General features: G+C 35.1%; 3 protein-coding genes across 4 annotated transcripts in view; all 3 read right to left on the minus strand.

Annotated features, from left to right (window-relative positions):
* The window catches only part of LOC107687664 (histo-blood group ABO system transferase 2-like), a 24,102-nt gene extending 3,129 nt beyond the window's left edge, over positions 1 to 20,973 (minus strand). The window contains exons 1-7 of one of the 2 annotated variants that reach the window (XR_001634152.1): positions 20,885 to 20,973; positions 14,699 to 14,728; positions 14,550 to 14,585; positions 14,313 to 14,357; positions 14,057 to 14,089; positions 13,831 to 13,965; positions 12,623 to 13,683 (exon numbers count right to left, since the gene is read on the minus strand). Coding sequence is in view for 1 of the 2 variants with exons in the window: in XM_016485081.1 (XP_016340567.1) it covers positions 12,993 to 13,683; positions 13,831 to 13,965; positions 14,057 to 14,089; positions 14,313 to 14,357; positions 14,550 to 14,585; positions 14,699 to 14,728; positions 20,885 to 20,943 (1,029 nt within the window). In the remaining variant the exon portion in view is untranslated. Of the gene's footprint in view, positions 1 to 12,421; positions 13,684 to 13,830; positions 13,966 to 14,056; positions 14,090 to 14,312; positions 14,358 to 14,549; positions 14,586 to 14,698; positions 14,729 to 20,884 lie in introns of those variants that run through there. The other variant, XM_016485081.1, reaches the window with a different exon arrangement.
* On the minus strand, positions 1,122 to 3,567 carry LOC107687695 (histo-blood group ABO system transferase-like). Its single transcript, XM_016485140.1, has 2 exons — positions 3,545 to 3,567; positions 1,122 to 3,117 (listed from the first exon to the last, which is right to left on the minus strand). The coding sequence occupies exons 1-2, from the start codon at positions 3,565 to 3,567 to the stop codon at positions 2,391 to 2,393; spliced, it is 750 nt and encodes a 249-aa protein (XP_016340626.1). The 3' UTR covers positions 1,122 to 2,390.
* On the minus strand, positions 3,708 to 10,402 carry LOC107687696 (globoside alpha-1,3-N-acetylgalactosaminyltransferase 1-like). Its single transcript, XM_016485141.1, has 5 exons — positions 10,258 to 10,402; positions 8,079 to 8,114; positions 4,991 to 5,014; positions 4,604 to 4,738; positions 3,708 to 4,158 (listed from the first exon to the last, which is right to left on the minus strand). The coding sequence occupies exons 1-5, from the start codon at positions 10,320 to 10,322 to the stop codon at positions 3,708 to 3,710; spliced, it is 711 nt and encodes a 236-aa protein (XP_016340627.1). The 5' UTR covers positions 10,323 to 10,402.
* Positions 20,974 to 22,480: the final 1,507 nt, after the last annotated feature.

Genomic DNA, 22,480 nt, shown 5'->3' on the forward strand with positions numbered 1-22,480 from the left:
GTTTGAGTTAAAAATCTTAGTTTGTGTTCTACTGAAGAAACAAAGTCACCTACATCTTGGATGCCCTGGGGGTAAGCGGATAAACATCAAATTTTCATTTTTGGGTGAACTATTATTGTGTAATTCTATTACCTATTATGTTATTTACTCAATATGGTATTATCTTACTTAAAATATTATGTATAATCATGAAAGTAATCAATATACTAATCAATATGCTGAATTATTCCCAATACTGGATGTCTTAATGAGGATTGTATGTATGAGGGCCTTTCCATTGGGCAGTACCGGTGGTTTCCATTGGATTGTACCAGTGAACTTAAATAACCCAATTAACTCTGGGTGATTTCCAGAAGTTGACAGGAACACGTAAACAGATTTGATGAATGTCTCATGTGACCACCGTCAACCAATGGGAGATTAGGTGAAAATTAAAAAAAAATGGTTGATTTGGCCAAATTCCACCATTAAAAAATGGACCAGGTGGGTTAGTAATAGATTGTGGCAAACCAGACAGGCATAACCAATAAAAAACCGGAACTACCAACTTTGGTAAGAGAAAAAGGTATAAAACGGATGCGCGGACAGACAGAGACTTCAGATGCGGTAACCGTTATCTCGGCTTTGTTACTTTGTTTAATAAAGTCTTATTTTAACATCTGGAACTCTGCTTCTCGAGCTTCATTGACTACATTGAAGAAACTGATCATTGGCTCCACGACACAACATCCCTTTAAGTTTCTTCATGAAGGTTCGCTCTGCCAGTTTGTGTTTGCCAGTTTGCCAGATTTTCATGTACGCGGTTTGAAGTGCCCCCGTAACGCGATTTTTTTACCGGGGGACCCCTCGAAACGCGGTTAGTTTGGGGTAGCAATTGGGAGGGTTTTGTTGTAAAAAACCTGGCAACCCTTTCCATCAAGCAGGTAATGTTATTATTGCTAACATAGTGACTCATCGAACAAAGAAGCAAAGGCATAGTTTGATGACGCCGTGACTGAGTGTGGTGGAATCATGGGAGTTATTGTCTTCTTCATCCAGAAATTGTCTTCTTCATCTTCAATCAGAAATCATGTTTAGGGATGAGCATAGGTAGAAATTTGACTGCATTAGCATGGTTAACTTCCTTGTCTTTTAGCACTTTTAATGCATACAGGTGTACAAGAGGCTGACTGCCCAAGCATGCATTACAACAACAGAACAACAAACACAAATCAAGCCATTTTTATTGGGATAGCACTTCTCACAGTCAATGTTGTTTTAAAGTGGAATACCATTCCTTAATGTCCTAAGCAAACCAAATGCAAAATAAATAGATTAATAATAACAATTTATGCCACAATGCAGTTGAATCCTTAATTCTGATCAGACAGTAGTTGTAATAGACAGTAGTTCCTTGACCAAACTACAGTTCCATATCATTTTTCCAAATTACTACTTGCTACATGGAGAGCAAATGTTTGTAGAAAATCTTGCTGAACAACTTTTATAATTGTGTCTAATTCTGGATAAGCCGGATCTATATTTAAATTATGGTTTAAAAGACCCCTGTACAAACTGAAGTACAGGTGTGCAAATAGGAGGACTGAATTCAAGGAGTGGCAGGTTGCAATACAGTTTCAGGACTACAGTGCACACCAGATATTGTGATAGATTTAAAATATTTTCCTGCAAACATTACAAACGCAACACATGTGAAACAGCACAAGACAAAGGCAAAATTACAGCTTGTGGGATATTCAGTAAATTGGATGTTTTGAATACTGTTTTTGATCTATTGTTTTGAGTGTTATTATGTTTAAAGTTTTCTCAAATGTACCATAATTATATAAGTAGCTGCTACATTTTTAATACATTTATGGCTTAAGAAATACATTATCACAAGTGTTACTGTTTGGGTTTATTGTAAAAGTAGTGTGTGTTTTCGGTATTTTGAGGTAAATGCATAATAAGCATAAAACATTTAATGAATTTTATACTTAAAACAAGTAAACAAATTCTCCAAACAGAGAGAAAACACATTTTACTTGATGTCAAGAAACAGGTTTTATTTTCATACCATTTGCTTCTCAGGTAAATTAATGTTGTTTTAAGGATGTGAAACCGGTTTTTGTTTTTTTTACTAGAAAAAGACAGAGAAGATACCAACATCCTAAAAACAGGATTTGACATTCATGATCCATAATCAAAACTGTACAATGTCTTTCAGTTAGATGTCTCTGTGGAAACATAACTCACTTGAATCATGTTTTTTAATCAAATTTGCAATCTACAAACTTTTTTTTTCAAGAGCAAAGGCTGTTAAAACCAGTTTGGCCCAAAACTAACGAATAAGATTATTTTTTCTTGTGAAACTCAACATGTTGATGTGGATATAAACTTTAACAAAAGTGCTACAAGTTTGGACGAACTTCAGCATTGTTTTTAGCAACATGAGAGAGACGAATTATTTTCACTTGGCCTGAACTCATACTAATGTCCCGCCACAGATATTCAGGTGAAAGCAGTTTACTGGGTTTATTATAAAGGAAATACTTGTTCAAGTGAGACTCCTCGTGCCATATCGCCTCAATGGAGTTTGCAATATCAATGTTCATCTGCTCCCGGCAGGTTTTGGTGAGATGATGTACATCCTCCAGTGAGCCACCAAATGCAGCGCCAGTAAAATAATAATCACCCTCTCCAGCTGGAATGTATGCTTGAGACTCTGGTCTACGCTCATATGTGAATATGAACCTTGGAACATTAAAGAACCAAGGATGTATCACACCAACCAGACGACCCAAAGACTCCACACCCCAACGACCATAGAACTTTGTATCTACGTCAAGGCAGAAAATATAGTCGGCCTCACTGGCCAGTTCATTCTCTATTAGTTTCTCCAGTATTTCCATCCTGCTCATACTGATGTCCTGCCATCTGTTCATACTTGGAACCTTCTTTACTGTCAGGTAACGTTCTTGACCTAGTTTTACATTAGGAACTTCCTCCGCTTGATCTGTAAACAGGTGGTAATGCACTCGAAATCCAACAAAGTAATGCTCCTCTGCTGATTCCAGGAAATCTTTGAGAAAACGTGTATATCTGGAAAAAAGGAGAGGAACAGATATTAAAACGTATCTAGTTCAGGTGTGTAAGTTACTGAACCTATATTTTGGACCAAAGCACTGTGAGGCAAGGGAGGTGAGACTCAAAATGTTTCTAAACTTAAAACGCATTTTTGCCCCATTTGTGTTGTTTTATACTTACACAATTATTTAAAGTATAAAACGTTATTTACAATACACAGACTGGGTTTTAATCATATTTTTAGGGGGGACAACCCTCAGATAGGGGGGATTTCCGCCTATGCTCACAGTAGTCCACAGTCATTAATTTAATCCCACCATTCATATCAAGATTAAGTAAAAGTGAATTTTTTTGGCCACACACACACACATGCACACACGTTACAGAACTCCCTCAGTCTCAGTCCGTGCGATGGATTTCTGTCGTGTTTTGTGTCTCCACAGCAGCAGAGCCAGAATCAGCAGCAGTAAATGTATGCTTGAGACTCTGGTCTACGCTCATATGTGAATATGAACCTTGGAACATTAAAGAACCAAGGATGTATCACACCAACCAGACGACCCAAAGACTCCACACCCCAACGACCATAGAACTTTGTATCTACGTCAAGGCAGAAAATATAGTCGGCCTCACTGGCCAGTTCATTCTCTATTAGTTTCACCAGTATTTCCAAAATAATAATCACCCTCTCCAGCTGGAATGTATGCTTGAGACTCTGGTCTACGCTCATATGTGAATATGAACCTTGGAACATTAAAGAACCAAGGATGTATCACACCAACCAGACGACCCAAAGACTCCACACCCCAACGACCATAGAACTTTGTATCTACGTCAAGGCAGAAAATATAGTCGGCCTCACTGGCCAGTTCATTCTCTATTAGTTTCTCCAGTATTTCCATCCTGCTCATACTGATGTCCTGCCATCTGTTCATACTTGGAACCTTCTTTACTGTCAGGTAACGTTCTTGACCTAGTTTTACATTAGGAACTTCCTCCGCTTGATCTGTAAACAGGTGGTAATGCACTCGAAATCCAACAAAGTAATGCTCCTCTGCTGATTCCAGGAAATCTTTGAGAAAACGTGTATATCTGGAAAAAAGGAGAGGAACAGATATTAAAACGTATCTAGTTCAGGTGTGTAAGTTACTGAACCTATATATATATTATTATTTTTTTTTTAATAAATAAATACCTTTATTAAGCAAGGGCAGTAAATTGATCAAAATAACAGTAACAAACATATACATAACATATAAAAACTTTTTATATCTATATATATTTATCTATATATTAAATCAGTGGTATACACAAAATATAAACAAAAGACCATTTTATTAGTAAAGTAGCTTGCATGTTCAGTAAACACCTTGCCTTAGTAATTTTGTTGCTAGTTAAATGGACAAAATCTAAGGACTTTACAAAATCTTCCAAGAACACTATATTAACATAAAAGTTAATAAAAATAAAAAGAGAAAAATAATACAGAGAGAAAAGTATGTATTTTGAGAGTCTGAGAAGTATGTAACTTTGTTACTTTCCCAAAGCGAAGACCGTGGTCGCTATGGTGATGTTTTGTTGTTTGTAGATAGAGTCAATCAATGTGGAGTCAAAGGTTCCCTCCCATACAATCGGGGCTAACCATGGTGTCACAGAAGCAACATCTGTCCGACTATAGTAAACACACACACACGTAATAATCAGTCACTGATTGCAATTATACATTGGGGTTTCTATGTAAGCATGTGTACACTGTGAATAATTTCCATAAGCAGCATATATTTTCAACAAACTGCATTCTTCAATTACCGTATGTCAGGGTATACAACAGTGAATTCTGTTTTAAAACACTTATATGTGTGTGCATGCGCTTATGTGTACGTTAAACAGAATAAATGTGTGTATGCATTATACAAGTACTTACCCCAGGTTACCTGTTAGATGATTTCTGCAAACCAAAACACAATTATGAATGGACTACATAACTCAACAGACCTCACAGAACGTTTACATGTTTCGCTGTAATCGAACTACAACAGCAGGGTTTAGCATAGTCAAACAACAGTCTCCATCCATATGTCAGATGTTATGCTTAATAATGAAATTTGGAAGGATTACATGTCACGCATCACCAGTATATCAGAGCATACGCACAGTTTGTATAAATGCTGGGCGTGGCTGAGCTACAATTGTGTTTTTCGCCTGTCTGCAGGGTTGCCAACTGCGTGAGACACACTCTTTCAGGCTCTGTCTCACGCTCTCACGCTGACGCTGCCCATGTAAATCTCACGCCAAATTGGCAACCCTGCTTGTTATATGAAACAAAGTCTCAGATTTCAAATTTTGTAAGTTTTAATACGAAATTCAAACAATAAATACAGTTTTGGCGCACTTAATGTGGCGCAATTCGTTGTGGCGCCTCAGTTAAAGCCAGAGCCATTGAAAAACAGTTGCAACATGCCTCTCTGATCTCGCCGGCGTTCAATAGTTCCAAACAAACCAACGCTGTCAATATATTTGAATGGGTTTAAGCAGGATAGACGACAACAGCTTCACTACACAGGTCTTTGCAGCAACTTTTGGTAAACATTACACTATATTATCATGCATTGATTATTACTTCGATTAAATTTACTGTATCATTTTATTCTGTAGAGTGATGAGAGGCAACATTAATATGTTTTTCTTGTATTTAACCTTCAGGAATTCCTTACTTATAATGTGACCATACACCTTAAAGGGTTAGTTCACCCAAAAATGAAAATTAGGCTGCGTTTTACTCACCCCCGAGGCATCCTAGGTGTATATGACTTTTTTCTTTCAGACGAATCCAGTCGGAGTTATATTAAAAATTGTCTTTGATCTTTCAAGCTGTTTAATGCCACTCAGCGGGTGTTGCATTGCTTCAGTCCAAAATAACTTAAATAAAAATCGCCCATCCATAAAAAAAAGTGTCTCACACGGCTTGCGCTCACTGTTGTAAACAGAAGCAGTTCTGGGGAAGTGACGTATGATGACGCAGGTGACGCACGCGGAAAAGCAGGGGAGAGATCAAAACAAAACAACGGTCAATAATTAAAAGTACAAAACGAGGATTTGTAAAGAAGAATGTCAGAAGATTTCGATATAAGCCAAGAGGAGACTGGTTTTCCTTTGCTAAAGTAAGGAAACTTTGCTTCCTTTGATCATGTAAACAAACGTTGGTTTTCACGAGACTCAGAGGAAAACGCAGCCAAATCTTCATTTTTGGGTGAACTAACCCTTTAACTATGTTTTAGTTAAACAAATGTTCTATATTTTAGTTCAATTATATTTATTTAATATTTTGAGGAGATCTTTTGGTACTAGATACTATTTGTGCAATAATGGTCCATTAATGGCCACTTAAAATATTTTTCTAATATTTCTATTACTTATATTACAATTTGTGTAGTATTTAGGTTAAAATAGAATAAATTGTTTTAAATTCCAATGCAAAAAAGCAAATTGGAGTCATTTTATGGTCGGGAAAAAAATAATTTTAATTTGTAATGCCATGCTTTACCCACTAGGTACCTGTATGGCTCTTTAATAAATATACATGTATCTATTTCTCAAAAGAGTATTGCAGGTCATGCCTGCTTACTTATTTTTAAGTTTTGCATTTGAATAAATATTTAGATGTGATTAAACACTATTTTTTTTTAATCCGAAAATTAATAACTTACATCCTTTTTACATTTTTATTGATACTCGTATAAGTATACACACAAGTAAATATTAATGGATGCAAGCAAATACTGAATTAAGACAAGAAAAGTTTAAAATGCTGCTGAAAAAGTAATTCAACTGCATTCAACAAAAGATTTTTATCCCCTTATATGTACAATATACATATGAATTGATATTGAATCATTGAATCGAGATCAAAGTCCCCCCCACCCAAAAAAATCTCACTCCAAGCTGAACTTAAAAGTTGGCAACCCTGCTGTCTGTCTAATAATTGTGGTACACAATAATTGCACTGGTATGATTTCAGTTGGACTAAAGCCTTTAAATTGTGACATTTTAATAAACTGCAGCCTCATGAACATGAATAAACATCAGAAAGAATTTTATTTCAACAGCGGAGCGGAACACAACATTATTTTATTATTTTACACTCAGTATTTTAACTTAAGCGCTGCAAGCCATGCATATAGCGCTGGACATGACAGATTTTCTGGTACGCACAGCAAGTACTTTAAAGGAATTCCTTTAGCTTATTACCGTTACTGTGGCAGCCAACAACAGTACAGCTTAACCCTCCACACATTTTTATATTTAGTTATATTGAAAAAGTTTCAATTCAGTCTATCTTTATCCCGTTTTAACATGGATTTCTAAGGAGACCAGCCATAGCTGTCGGGCAAGATGGCTGATAGCAGCGGCGGCACATAATATCCGCATTCTGATTGGTCAGATCGCCTGTCTATCAAGCTCCCTGCGAATGGTCAATTTCCTGTTGTTAGCTGACAGGAGTGGTACCCAGTGTCAAGAGTTGGCAAGTCTGGTTTTACCGTGAAATTAGCCTACTTATACACCATTGACGCGGGTAGTTTTTTTTGTCCGTGGGTTAAAGCTATCTCCCCAGAATGCTATTTTGATGGAAGGGGCCCCCAACAGAGGGGAAGACCACAGACAAAAACGCAAATTGAATCGAGACCTGGTTTTGATTAGCAGACCTTGCAACCCTGCCTTGTGTGGTTTTATGCTGCTGTAGCCCATCTGCTTCAAGGTTTGACGTGTCTAAATTATACCGGCTTCAATGGATTCAACATTAAATCCGAAAAAGCATCTTGAGGTAAGTTGATGTCAATCAACCAGGGCTGCCAACTCTCACACAACTGACACGGTTCTCACACTTTCATGTCTTTAACGCCACTAAATCCTTTTCATTGTGCCATTTTAATAAGAGGAATTATTCTTTTAATCTGACTGAAACTGAACGTTTCATGTTCACGTGAGCGTGTATGAATATAGTCTATACTTACCCATACCAAATGGAGGTGAATCCCCAGTAAATGAGCCTGTAAGAGAAGACATGAGAATCCTATAAGCAGAGATCTTTTGGAAATGTGTCAACACTCACACACTTTTTTCAGTGTTTGTTCAAAATAGGTTTTAAATAATTTTAGGTATTTTTCCTCATCAGCAAATGAGGCGCTGAAAATTCTGTTTGTCAACCTCATACAGAAAAGTTGGTCAACTTATCTTTTTGAATGGAAAAAAAAAGAAACTCTTTGTAACAGTTTCAGTAACATATTTCAGTATTCAGTCAAAAGATCGGACCACAAAATTATCATAAACTATGCTTCAGGCTGGTTCAGCTAATAGAACAGTTCATTTCAGCAGGACTTCCATTCCAATGTGATGTTGTCTTTAGATTTTGTATGTTTAGCTATATAATATACATAATTTGTGCCTTTAAAGCTTTAAAATCTTTGCCACATTCTATGAATATTCACTCTCAGAAGAAAATGTTTTAAATTTGTACTTTAGGGGTACAACAGCTTGTCATACAACCTTCTTTACTCCTAAAGAATACATAATAGTACTATAAGAGTACTATAATAGTATATTACTAAATTAAGCGTACATATTACTAATAAGGTACTAATATGCACTATATACTGTATATATATTATATATATATATATATATATATATATATATACACACATACATACATACATAGATGTACTGCCAAATTCTCTGAAATGCCTTTGGAGACGGCTTATGGTAGAGAAATGAACATTCAATTCACGGGCTACAGCGCTGGTGGACATTCCTGCAGTCAGCATGCTAATTGCTTGCTCCCTCAAAACTTGCGACATCTGTGGCATTGTGCTGTGTGATAAAACACAGTGGGCATGGAAAATGGCTCAATCCAACATTTGAGTAGAAAAAATTAAATAAAAAAAACATTTGTATCCATTATCCTCCAGGAAACCCATCAAAGCTTTAAAAACTCGCTGGGTCTCACCAATAAGCACCATTAAAGCTTACATATTTTACGTAACCACTTGGCTTTTAATATCTGGCTTAGAGAGCATATAGAGCATGTTTGTTGTGTTTGGGTTTACACAAGACTGTGTAAGACGTGTCATGTTATTTGTATGCACAGGATACATGGAGTAATGGAATACACATAATGTCCTTACGCATTTAAAATAAGAAATATGAGTAACTGCATTTTAAATGGGTGGTAATCAAATAAAGTATACAGTACATCCAAAACGCATTTAAGATTACCTAAATGATTACTCTGCATTTTAATGTCATTTATTTCATTTAATATTCATGTAAACTGTTTGGGAATTTTTAACCAATGAGGCATTTGGTGAGTCTCCAACTCAACTCTGAAAATAAATAAATAAAAATATGGGCAGCCTGTTCAATTAGCAACCTTCAGAGTGTACAAGCTAGTCAGGACTAACAAAACTGCAGGGGGAATCAGAAAGCCATGCGCGTGATTTTTGCCATGGAAATACAAAGACAGTTTTATATCTAACTTGTATCAGCTTCAAAGGATTCGACATGTAATGTGAAAAAGCCTCTTGAGGTAAGTTGATCTCTCATGGAATTGACGTGCTCTCACGTGAGAACATTTTTTCACACAGAGCCAGTGACATTTGTGTATATGAGCTCTTGGTTTTGTTTTTTTAATATATAAAAGGAAGAAGAGTGCTGTTTCCTGAAAATCAGCATGACTGTAAATGAACCCCTGCCTTAAGGATTCTAAATAATTAGATCAGGTGTTCTCAGTCCTGAATGGCCACTGTCTTTCAGAGTTTAGCTCCAACCTGCCTCAACACACCTGCCTGGAAGTTTGTAGTATGCCAAGAAAATTGATTAGCTGGTTCCAGCATGTTTAATCGGGGTAGACTTGGAGCTAAACTCTACAGAACAGTGAGCAGGATTGGACACTCCTGACTTAATTAACCTATTTAAGTAATTAATTTAAACTGTGTTACATTCTGTAACCTTCCCAACCCTGTTTATATGCCTACATACATTGAGTTGCTGCCATGTGATTAGCTGATTACATAAAGCGACATTGGCAGCATTTATATCAATACATAAACAGATTAACAACCGATATTCACTTAACATTCCAATTCCAAACGTGTAAGTAAATCAGCTACATATTTTTAAAAAGTTTATACATACCCACTCAGTGACAAGCCAACAAACATTCCAAGAAGGAAGAAATGAAAAATCTGACGGAATCGCATTATTGTAATATCAGCTTGGTCTTGTGACCGTACTCACTTGGTGGACTGAACTGGAAAAAGAGAGTGAAGTATTGGGCATGAAAGAGATTTACGGAAGAGATTTGAAAGTCAAACACATCCTGACAAGGGTGGGGCCTTACATTAAGACACAACCATAACAACAACCACAACAACCCAACAGCCAATGACTGATCCTCATCCTTCAGCACACCAGAGTAGTCTAACTGGCTTTTAGAAGGAAATTCCACATGGAGTATAAAGCAGGTGCTACACAATGCCGAATTGGTTCTGTGTCTTAACACCTTGTTTGACAAGCCCATACTCATGTTCAACCACAAACATGTCAACGTCAATTAAAATCTAAACTTCTCAGTAAACTGGGAAGACCAGCAAAAGAGTATTCATGAAATGAATTTATAACTAGTAGCAGTTGATAGATAAAGACTGTTAATTTTACAATAATTTTAGATAACTTCCCCCACAGCCACTCATGACTAGATCTCTCTGTTGCTAAAAAAAAACAAACAATCCAATATAAGTCATAATTAAACAAGATTTTTTGAACGAGCGGGGTTCTAGTTTTAATTCCATTTCGGTACGTTTTAAGTCGTATTTTGTGGGGGGGAGTTATGTAATTATACTTTGAATAAAAGGTGAATTTCGTGCTCTTACAAGGAACAATGTAAAGTTCACCATTTAGTCACTGTCCTAATGCAAAAACGGCAACAAACGCATTTTCTACAAAGAACGGGTGTAGCCTACATGCATCCTTGCATATAACAATCATTGATCACAGCACATCGTTCAAAATCAGTTTTAGCCACGTATTCCTAACGTTGGGATCTGTCGATAACCGTGAGGAGATGCTGTTTTTCCTACAACAAAGTGTGAGGAATTTACGCGTTATCTTAATCTTTCAACCATGTGGCAGCCACCTGTAACTTTCAGTGGCTACCTCAAGCGATCTGTCTGAGCACGGTGTGCGATGACGTGTGCGGAACATGCAAATGAGTACAACGTCGTGATTTCAAGACAGGGATGATTTTATAACGAGATGTTTTTGCAGTGGTAGTAAGTGCGTGCTCTTTTTGGACTGGTAAGTATAATAGGCCTACAATGAAAATATGATGTTATTTCCCATTTTATGGACCCTTTGAAAAATGTTTTTGTGTGAGATTTGCTGTTAGTTTATACATTTGATATGAGCCTATGTCCTAAGATTTCTTTTCTATTAGACTATTTTTTTCCTCTTCAAAAAAAAAAACCCAAAACGTTTTCCCTTCTACCAAAACGTTTTTTGTCTTCAAAAACGTTTTTCTCTACAAGAAGCAACACAAGAAAACAGGAATAAGTGAAATATACAAAGAGAAAAACGTATGAGTGTTTGCATCAGTGAAAGTATCATTTCTTAGTATTCAATAGCATACAATCAATGCTCATACTAGTTTTCCCAAATGTTATTTGTTTTGTTTAGTTTTCTTTTGTTTAATTTTGCTGAGTACAGAGTGGTAGAAAAAAAATGCAAATGGCAAAAAACAAGCAAAATAAAAAAACTAACAAAAAACAGTATACATACATTCAGAATTTGACAGTAATATCTAAAAACCCATCAACTTGCAACTTGACCTCATTCGTATTATACACAAACTGTGGTTTACGAACAAATACATTTTTGTACATTTGCATAGACTTTGTATATTTGAATGAATTATTACCATAGCTTTAGAGATGCACAAATCCCTATGAATCGTTTTATAGGTTCAATGAATATTGAAATAGTTCAAACAGTGTATGGATTTATGTTTCGTATTTAATCATTGACATAAAATATGTCCAATGCCATAACTTTTATTCATCAAAATTCAGCATGCTTCATTCGTGTTACTTCACATTTATCTAACCATTATGTTTTTTGATATTGTTGAAAAGCTGTTATGTTTAGTGTGTTATTGGTATCTATACAATAGCCAATAATGTGTTTATTTATGTTAAAGTGTATATTCATAAACACATTTATTTATACAAATACAAACAGAATTAAAACATTTCATAATATATTTATATAAATAATATAAATATATAAAATATTTTTAAAGATTCTGATGTTATAAAAGCTGTGCATACATACATATTTTTATGGTGTCAATATGTCACATGTCATACATTGTTTCAGTGTATACCCAAACATACAAAAAGGCAGGTGCAACCATGTGTGCAAATTACTATGAATATTAATGAGATTATGCTAAAAAGTAAAATCATATTTATGTAGTAGCTAGAAAATACCAATTAAAGTTCACCATTGGTTTTTACTTCAGACCCTGTATCTACCTGACTTCCACCCTAAACTTCCTCCCTTGACTCTCTTTAAAGAAGAGGTCAAACAAAGGGTTGTCAGTGCTTTCAATACACATTTAAATGGTGTTTTGTTGGATAATAAACTCAAGAGTATTTATAGCATATTGTGAGTGTTTCTTCAAGATTACTTTGGCAGATTTAGTTCCTGATGCCACTTTGTGCTCATAAATATCTGTAAATGTCTCTGATTATCCATTTGTTGGTGGCAACTGTAGACTTCTATGTTGTCAATATTACCTGTTTACAGATTCACAGTGTGGGAGGCCTGCGAGAACACACCATGTCAGTGTAGCTCAATACTGGCAACAGGTGCTACACATTTGGACGCACTTCTGCATTGTTTTTAGCTACATGAGAGAAGCGAACTACTTTTATTTGGGCCGCCCCGGCATTGATGTCCCGCCACAGATATTCAGGTGAAAGCAGTTTACTGGGTTTGTTATAAAGGAAATACTTGTTCAAGTGAGACTCCTCGTGCCATATCGCCTCAATGGAGTTTGCAATATCAATGTTCATCTGCTCCCGGCAGGTTTTGGTGAGATGATGTACATCCTCCAGTGAGCCACCAAATGCAGCGCCAGTAAAATAATAATCACCCTCTCCAGCTGGAATGTATGCTTGAGACTCTGGTCTACGCTCATATGTGAACTGATCCCTTGGAGCATCAAAGAACCAAGGATGTATCACACCAACCAGACGACCCAAAGACTCCACACCCCAGCGGCTATAGAACTTTGTATCTACGTCAAGGCAGAAAATATAGTCGGCCTCACTGGCCAGTTCATTCTCTATTAGTTTCTCCAGTATTTCCATCCTGCCCATACTGATATCCTGCCATCTGTTCATACTTGGAACCTTTCGAACTGTCAAACTATGGTTTTCACCCATCTTAACTTCAGGGACTTCTTCTGGTAGATCCGTAAACAAGTAGTAATTCACTCGAAATCCAACAAAGTAATGCTGCTCTGCTGACTCCAGAAACTCTTTGAGAAAAAGTGTGTATCTAACAAACAGAGAAAACAAATACAGGGAGATATAATTAATTTATTTATCATTTAATCATTACTGTTTCCAGAAGCAAAGAAAAACAGAGGAGGAGAAACAAATGAAAAATACTGATACAAGATGAGAGGTATCATGAGGAACTCACTTTCCCAAAGCGAAGACTGTGGTCGCTATGGTGAGATTCTGTTGTTTGTAGATAAAGTCGATCAGTGTGGGGTCAAAGGTTCCCTCCCAAATGATTGGGGCTAACCATGACGTTACAGAAGCAACATCTATCCGACTTCATTAAAACACACAAACAGTGTTGTAATCATTCTATTCATGAGTGTAAATGGGCTAATACAGGTTGATGCTAAAAACATAATACTCACCTTACCAGCGCACTGGGCTGGTTGTACAAAAACCTGCAATACACATGAATAAGCAGAAAGAACAACAGTCATTTTATCGGTACATACAGAGTTAATACAAATTTAAAACATGGGTTTCCCAGTTTATCTATTTCCATCTCTCACTAGTCATCTGATCAGAACAATAAAAATAACCATGAACCAAGAATATTTTTGTCTTATGTCATTAAGGATCAACTTTAAAAAGTCTCTTTTAAGAAGATGAAGTTTTACATACCCCAGCGATGAGCACAATCCAGAGTTCTTAAGCTTCCACTTTGCCCTGATAATAACAGAGTCAAACTCTTACTCATCTGAATTTAATCATATGGTGTGAGTGTTTTAAGTTGATGTGTATAAGCATGTACTGTATGTACACTCTCAGAAATAATGCAAAAATTGTACCTTGTTACATGAGCATTTTTTGTGCGTGTGTTAAAGTGAGGTGTTTACGTATATGCATTACATTACTTACTTGGTGATGACTCTTTCTATTATATGCGGTTTGCAACTTAAAAAAGTAAAAAAGAAATGAATAAATGTCAGCAATGTAAACTTCCCAAATCAAGAGAATAACACCTAGACAAACACATTTCAGATGTTGTGTAACTGCACTAAACTCACCTGTTCTGGTTGGTGTTCAGGTAAATGAGCCTGTGAAGAAAGATATAACTTCATGAGGAGGGATCTTTGTAAAGATGTGTGACTGGTTGGTTTTCTCAGTGATCACATTTCAGTTTTATTTCTCATGTTTGTCATGTACACAGAAAATGCAGCATAATGAATTGCGTGATTACACATCTTGTACATCTTGACAATCAAATTAAAATGTACACAGTTTTAAAAGGGGCCATAAAAATGCAGTTTTAGATTTGTATATTATGTTTCTCATTTTGCACCAAAAAAAGGCCAATATATGTAAAAATGATCATTTCCATCTAATTTTCACACTCTGTGAAGCACATTTAATTTCAAAACGCTCAGTGCTGTGATTGACTAACTTTTTCCTGTCCACAGTAACACTATCTATCTATCTATCTATCTATCTATCTATCTATCTATCTCTATATATATATATATGGTAACACTTTCAATATATTATTGAAAAAAAAAATATATAAAAAATATATTTCGATATATATTTCAATCATGACAACTCTCTGAAGATTTTAGCATGGTAATGGTTATGACAATGTTAATATATATATAAAATATATTTTAACTGAAGGTGCTTATCTATCTATCTATCTATCTATCTATCTCTCTATATATATATATATGGGTAACACTTTCAATATATTATTGAAAAAAAATATATATTAAAAATATATTTCGATATATATTTCAATCATGACAACTCTCTAAAGATTTTAGCATGGTAATGGTTATGACAATGTTAATATATATATAAAATATATTTTAACTGAAGGTGCTTTTGACTGCATGAGAAAATGGACGTGTGGCATAAGAACGTGAGAACATTGTCAATTATGTGAGTCTCACGCTGAATGTGTTAATCCTTCTCACTTTCTCTGTCTCTCTCTACATCCAATGAAAAACTAATTTACAGTTTATAGTCACTTTGAACAAATAAATCATATAAATAATGTTAATAATTAATAAACATTAATGATCATGAAACATTAACATTAGAATAGTACATGCTTGCTTCACAACCTGCCAGACAAATAAGTGAGGTTCCTGATATCCAGCCTATCAAGACCTGATGCACATTGTGTTGGACACTAAACTTAATAATAATAATAATCCTTTAAGAGATCACTTAATTAACACTGAATATTGTTACTTGATTCTGTTAAGATTATAATAGCTGCAAGTTATATTAAGATTATAATAGGTGCTTCCATTGTCCTCATTTGTAAGTCACTATGGATAAAAGCATCTGCTAAATGACTAAATGTAAATGTAAGTTGATGAGGCCGGGCAGAGTGCCTGCAGGGCTGCCAACTCTCATACATTCAGCGTGAGACTCGCGTGTCTGACACTGTTCTCACACTCTCATGCCACACGTCCATTTTCTCATGTAGTCAAAAGCACCCTCAGTTATAGGAATTTGCGAAACATATTTGGGAAAGGCTCCAGTTTGTGTTTGTGCTTTGGAAGGCGTCAAAACGTTTCTATTTACAACATGTTTTTGTAGCATTAAGCAGTATAGTCAATCACAGACATGTCTGTTGGTTTCTTGAACTCCTCTGATTGGCCATTCCGTTCAAGTTAGTCCAAAATTCACTCACCTCTAATTGCCGGTGAAGTGAGTGACAGCTTTTTAGTGATTATATGGAAGCGCTGTATTTTCCCGCTTTCTAAGCTACAGATAATCCATTCAGAATTTGAATAAAAGTTTTGATTTTCGTTCTGTTAATAGGACCAATGGCCACATAGACAGGAGTTTCACAATATTTGCAGCAATTTCTGGTAAATATTGACACATAATGTACATTGATTGTGCATTAACAGTAGCATTAATTACAGTATGATTTTATTCTGGGAAGTGATAAAGTGACAGAATTAATATGTTCTCATACTTGGCAGTCAAATGTGACCAAAGTTTTTATCAATTACATAAATGTGCTATCTTTTAGTTTAGCAACATTTAGTCAAAACTTTGAGGACATTTTTGGTACTAAATAATATGTGCAATAATTATGATCCATGAATGACCATTTAAAATATACAGAGTATTTTCTAATATATGTATTAATTTTATTAGGCTACAATTAGTGTAGTATTTAAGGTTAAAACAGAGAAACGTTTTTAAATTCCAATGCAAAGAGCCAATTTAGAGGCATTTGGTGACCGGTAAAATAATATTCATATGTAATGCTATGGTTAACCACTAGATGCCTGTTTGATGGCTGTTTAAAGGGGTCATATGATGTTGCTAAAAAGAACATTATTTTGTGTATTTGGTGTAATGAAATGTGTTTACGCAGTTTAAGGTTCAAAAAACACAGGAAAAATTGAAATCGCATCATATGACCCCTTTAATAAATGCATACAGTTCTAGTTTAGTTGCTGAAAAGAGTATTGCTGGTCATAATTGCTTATTTATTTATTTTAGCTTTTGCATTTGAATATATATTTAGACGTTATCAAACACTTGATTTTGATAAGTTTAGATTTTTTAAATGTTAAATTTAAAAAGTTTAATTACTCACATACTAATGTTATTTTATGATATCCACATACACAACAAGTGAATATGAATGAATGCAAGCAAATACGGAAGTTTAAAATAGTGTTAAAAAACTATAAGGCAACCAATAGCATTCAGCGAAAAACATTATTATATAATACATCCAGTGTGGCGTTAGGTAAGTTATTCCTTGAATATGCAGCATTCACAGAAATTCATTTGACCTCCTACAGTAGAGAGAGGGAGGGAGTAGGGAGAGAAAAACTGTAGAAAGACTAAAAATGGTTAAAAACATGACAACTTTAATCTGTTTATGGTAGCTATTGAAGTGTTACTCATGTTATCTAACTGTGATTATAGTCTAACTATATATTATCTAACGATATACATTAACCATAACGCGCTTCATAAAATACCACTACTTGTTAGATTCCTGAGAAGTCAACAAATGTGTTAAAATGTCAAAAAATGCAGTAATTTCTTCAATTTACCAGTGAGTGTCCTTGAAAAGCACTGGAATGAATGTGCTTTAATGCTGGAAATATTGGTTGTTTCAAAGACTAGTCTCTAGAATACCCAAGACGTGCCACTCGTATAGTTTTGAATGGAGAAAAACACTCAATATGGCCACTCTATTGAAGGAAGCCACGCCTTCTGAATAAAAGAGCCAATCGCTAATCGGTAAAGTCATTGCATCACTGCAGCTGCCATTAGAAGTCCCGGTTGCTAAAGAAATAGACACTCCAGACACGTCGACACATCTGCCATCTTGGAACGGTCTATATGTCGTTACTCACAATGAAAATCAATGCGTTTGAAGATGCAACAACATTGCGCAGCATCTGGTTGCAAAAGAGCGCGTACACACCTCAGTTGGACATAGTGGTGTATTAGAGGTAAAAAAATATATAAATACTGTTCGGTTTCTGGCACAAACCGATCGTTTCGTGTCTTAGGACATCAATGTGTCATCACGAGCTGCAGGGTTTAATTTGGATTTGTCTGTGCATGTTTTTTTTACTCTCATAGATTTTGTTACCATTGCCATTTATTATACGACTGATAGACTGCAACGGTTAAAGTTAAAAATCATCATATGTGTTCTACTGAAGAAACAAAGTGACCTACATCTTGGATGCCCTGGGGGTAAGCAGATAAAAATCAAATTTTCATTTTTGGGTGAACTATCCCTTTAAGTAATTTGTGGATTAATGCTTACTGGAGACGCGAACCGTTTCAAACGATTCAGTCCGATTTGGTGAACTGGATCAACCGGTTCACTAAGAAGAACCGGTTAAAAATCTAACGATTCGTTCGCGAACCGGACATCACTAGTAGAGCAGTCCGCAATAACCGTCTCCCTTTTTGGACGTTCGGCGCGTTCTTTTGGGAAAGTATGCTTGAATTTGAAATATTCGATATTCACGATATTTTCACATTTTACATCGTCGACAAAATTATTGCGATATTATCGCTAATAACGATATTTTTTATTTTTACATCGTCGTTAAAATTATTGCGATATTATCGCTAATATTCAATATATCGCCCAGCCCTATTTGCAGTTATCATTTTATGTTAATATGCTGAATTTAGAAAAACCATACCCTATTGTTATATGTTGTATTAACTGGATGTTTTTAAATAAACACTGACAAAAACTACCTACGTTTTTGAGATGGGCGATATGACAGTATATAGTAATATAAGTGATCACCCGGATTTAGAACAACGTATTTCGTATTTACAAAATGCGTTCATAGGCAAATTTGCTTTAAGTATTTCCCCGGCGTCGAAATCAGGCACATATAAATGTCAGGAAACACAATTCCTGGCTGCATATCAATATCCAATAGCCACTGGATCTTTGATAAGTTGTAAGGAACACTAGGCTATATGGAGTCCAACCACGATTATTATAGTTTTGCATTTTTCAATTCGTTTTATTTTAATAACGTTTTCAAATTTGCAATAAAATGTAGTTTCGTTTTTATTAGTTTCATTAATACTTTTGTTAGTTTTAGTTTAGTTTTTATTTTGTGAACACATTTCTCTTTAGTTTTAATATAGTTTAGTTTCAGTTTTAGTAGGCTAATTAAAGTTTGGCAGAATTAACAGACCACTTCCAGAGCACAGGCCAAAGAAAGACTTAGGCTAATTTAACCTTAGTGATGCAAACGTCTAGGGACACAACATTAAAGCATTCTGAGATTGATTAGATGGTAAAAGTATACAAATACACGTCAAAATGAAGCAGTCATGCCTTTTTAAATCTACACAAGTTGCGCTTAGCCTACATTATATTTAAAACGCACTACTGAATGATAAATGTGTGTTGTGATATTTAATTTAAAAATAAATGTAGCTAATTTCTTTATATATGTCTTTCATCTTATTTAACCATAATCACGATATAACTTTCGTGTCTTGCTCACTTTCCCGCGAAACTTATGAAATTCAATAATAATGTTGGAGCCGATTTGCATTCGAAAAATCACTGTCAGGAAGTGCTAACTGACAGTTACCTCACATATTCTTGCTTCGCTTACGTTGAAGAATAAAAGATTCAAAGACACACACAAACACACACAGATTTAAGGTAGAAAAACAAACAAAAAAAAACAAACACTTAATTAGCCATTAGGCCTACTTCCTGTGGTGTGGCCCAAAATAATCCAAATTCAACCCACTGTATTTTTTTGTGTCATTTGTAATTTGGCTATCAAAGACCTATTAGAGAATAGACTATTATGGAATAAATTATTGTCTGCTTAAAGCAAGTAAAACAGATCATATCCATCCGGATAGCTAAATGTGTCATTTAGAATATATGGCATAAATTGGAGATTTTTATGTGCTAATGTTATGTCAGTTAATACTCAAACATCATGGCTTGCTTAGAGTCTGTTTGTTGCATTTGCAGTGGGTGTCAGGATTATTCAGTTAACGCATCACTGACTGTATTTCCACCCATTACGGTGTTTCAAGACAGCCGGTTAGGTGCATTCATTCATCTGAAGCTATACTCTGTACACAGTTAAATGGGACCAGTTAAACCAGTATTTTCAATGGCGTTTGTAGCTTAAATCTGCTCCAACACATCTACCAGCAATGTCTATTTTAGGACACATAAATTATTTAGTTTATTTAGGACACATTCTAAACAAATAGTCACATGACAAAAGCTAAGAAAAAGGTTACTAGATTATTAACAATTATACTTTAAACTCTCTTTTTAACCTAGGTGTAAATATTTAAACCGATAATTCAGTATTTAAAAATTCCATATATATATATATATAAAATTTAAGATCACATAATTTAAGAATATGTTTAATAATAATAATGAGTGTGTTGCTCATTTTGGACTGACATTTTGGAGTTGCATTCTTAAGGGCATCATGTTTGCATTTCTGTGAAGTATGCATGTATTCATTTGTTCTCTATTAAATAAAAACAATATACATATAAAAATGCTAAATACTTTATCCTGGCCCCATGTCAAGCAGTGGTAATGTTACCAGCTTCTGAGAAATGACTCAGCTGCTTCTACACAATTAGGAGTTTTCATTGTTACTGCATTATTGTCACATCAATTCACAAACCAAATACCAAGGCAAACTATCTAATATTGCTGAAGAGTGATTACATACCCACACAATACCAGCCCGAAGAATGCAAGAATGATGAGAAAACTCTGACGGAGCACCATTATTCCTGGAATACTTGTGTCCACATTGATGTGAAGTTAAAGACTGAAGCATAAGCCAGAGGAATAAAGCAAGAGACATTTAGATCAAGGAAGGAGGAGTGTGTTGTCACGGTGAGAGGGACATTTCTGAGTCAAATAGACACATTAGGGTGGGGCTCTGTATTGGGTGAGCACAGCAAATTAAACTCAAAACGCAAAACCAGATTGATGAGAACATTATAATAAGCCTGAAACCTTTTAAAGGACTCACAAGGACAGAATTATTAGAACTCCTGTTTACTGTGGTGTATTTGAGCATATAAAATGTGAAACTCATGAATACTCGTTTGAGATCTGGAACTCATTAGATGTAGTAAACAAAATAAAATCAATAAATAAAAATGTGTGAATTGACTCAGAAATGAACCTTGCTTATGACAGTGAAACCAACCTCAGCTCAAATATCAACAATGGGAAGAAAAAGTTTGGAAACAATAGACAGAAAAAACATGCCTTAAAAGATAAGAGGAAACAAAACCAGTTACACATGAAACTAAAAACCAGGTTTAACGTGAGAACAAGTAACTTTTTTGAACTCTGACACACCCTTAATATACTTATCTGACCTGTTTGAGGAACACTCTCACTCCCTTTAGAGGTACAATATCTTGTCAGTGGGGCAGTATCCTTTCACATAAATATAACACATAAATGATTTTGTTTCTTTAGAGCACATTATAAACAAATGGTTACATGACAAACCTGAGAAAATTTTACTAGATAAAAGAGGTTGATGAAGAATCTTGTCCTACGGTGACCGTGATTTCACCAAGTACAACATGTTCCTGGATCAACATCCTAGTTGATCCTGGAACAACATTCCTAGAAACCAATCAGAATTGAGGGATAATTTTTCAGGAAATAGCTGTTTTAGGCTTACAATCAGGGTTAGGTGCTTCTACACCCTTGTTAATCAGCTATCATTTCACACTGTTTCTAGGAATAAATTATGGGTAGGGTTAGGTTTAGGGGTAGGGATTGGGTTAAGTCTATATTTTTGGACAGTTATGTTGATCCAGGAACATGTCTTATTTGACAAAATCACGGCGACCTCCTTCTACACTCTTAGAAAAAGGTACTAAACTGCACTTTCTGTATTTAAATGTACATTTTCCATTACCCATACGTGCAAAGTTTGGTGCAAAAGTAAAATGAAAATTAAATTATATAATTTACATTTGCCATTTCCAACAGTAGTCTTAATATGTAAATAAAATTAAAATTAAATTATATAATTTACATTTTCCATTTCCAACAGTAGTCTTAATGTAAATTGCATGCAAATTTGAACGCTTTATGAGTTGCGAAATGAAAATTTAAATGTATAACACAAATTGATTTGATATGTGTAACATGTCCAAGTAGAAATGGTAGCAAAATGATAATTTAAATGCTATTTGTCCTAAATGCATTTAGACTAACAGTTAGAACACTTAGGATTGCATTTTCATCATGACGCCGTGGGATATTTGTAGCAAAATTCAATTTGAAAATGCAT

This window comes from Sinocyclocheilus anshuiensis, unplaced genomic scaffold (genome assembly GCF_001515605.1).
Source record: "Sinocyclocheilus anshuiensis isolate Anshui unplaced genomic scaffold, SAMN03320099.WGS_v1.1 scaffold281, whole genome shotgun sequence".
NCBI lineage: Eukaryota > Metazoa > Chordata > Actinopteri > Cypriniformes > Cyprinidae > Sinocyclocheilus > Sinocyclocheilus anshuiensis.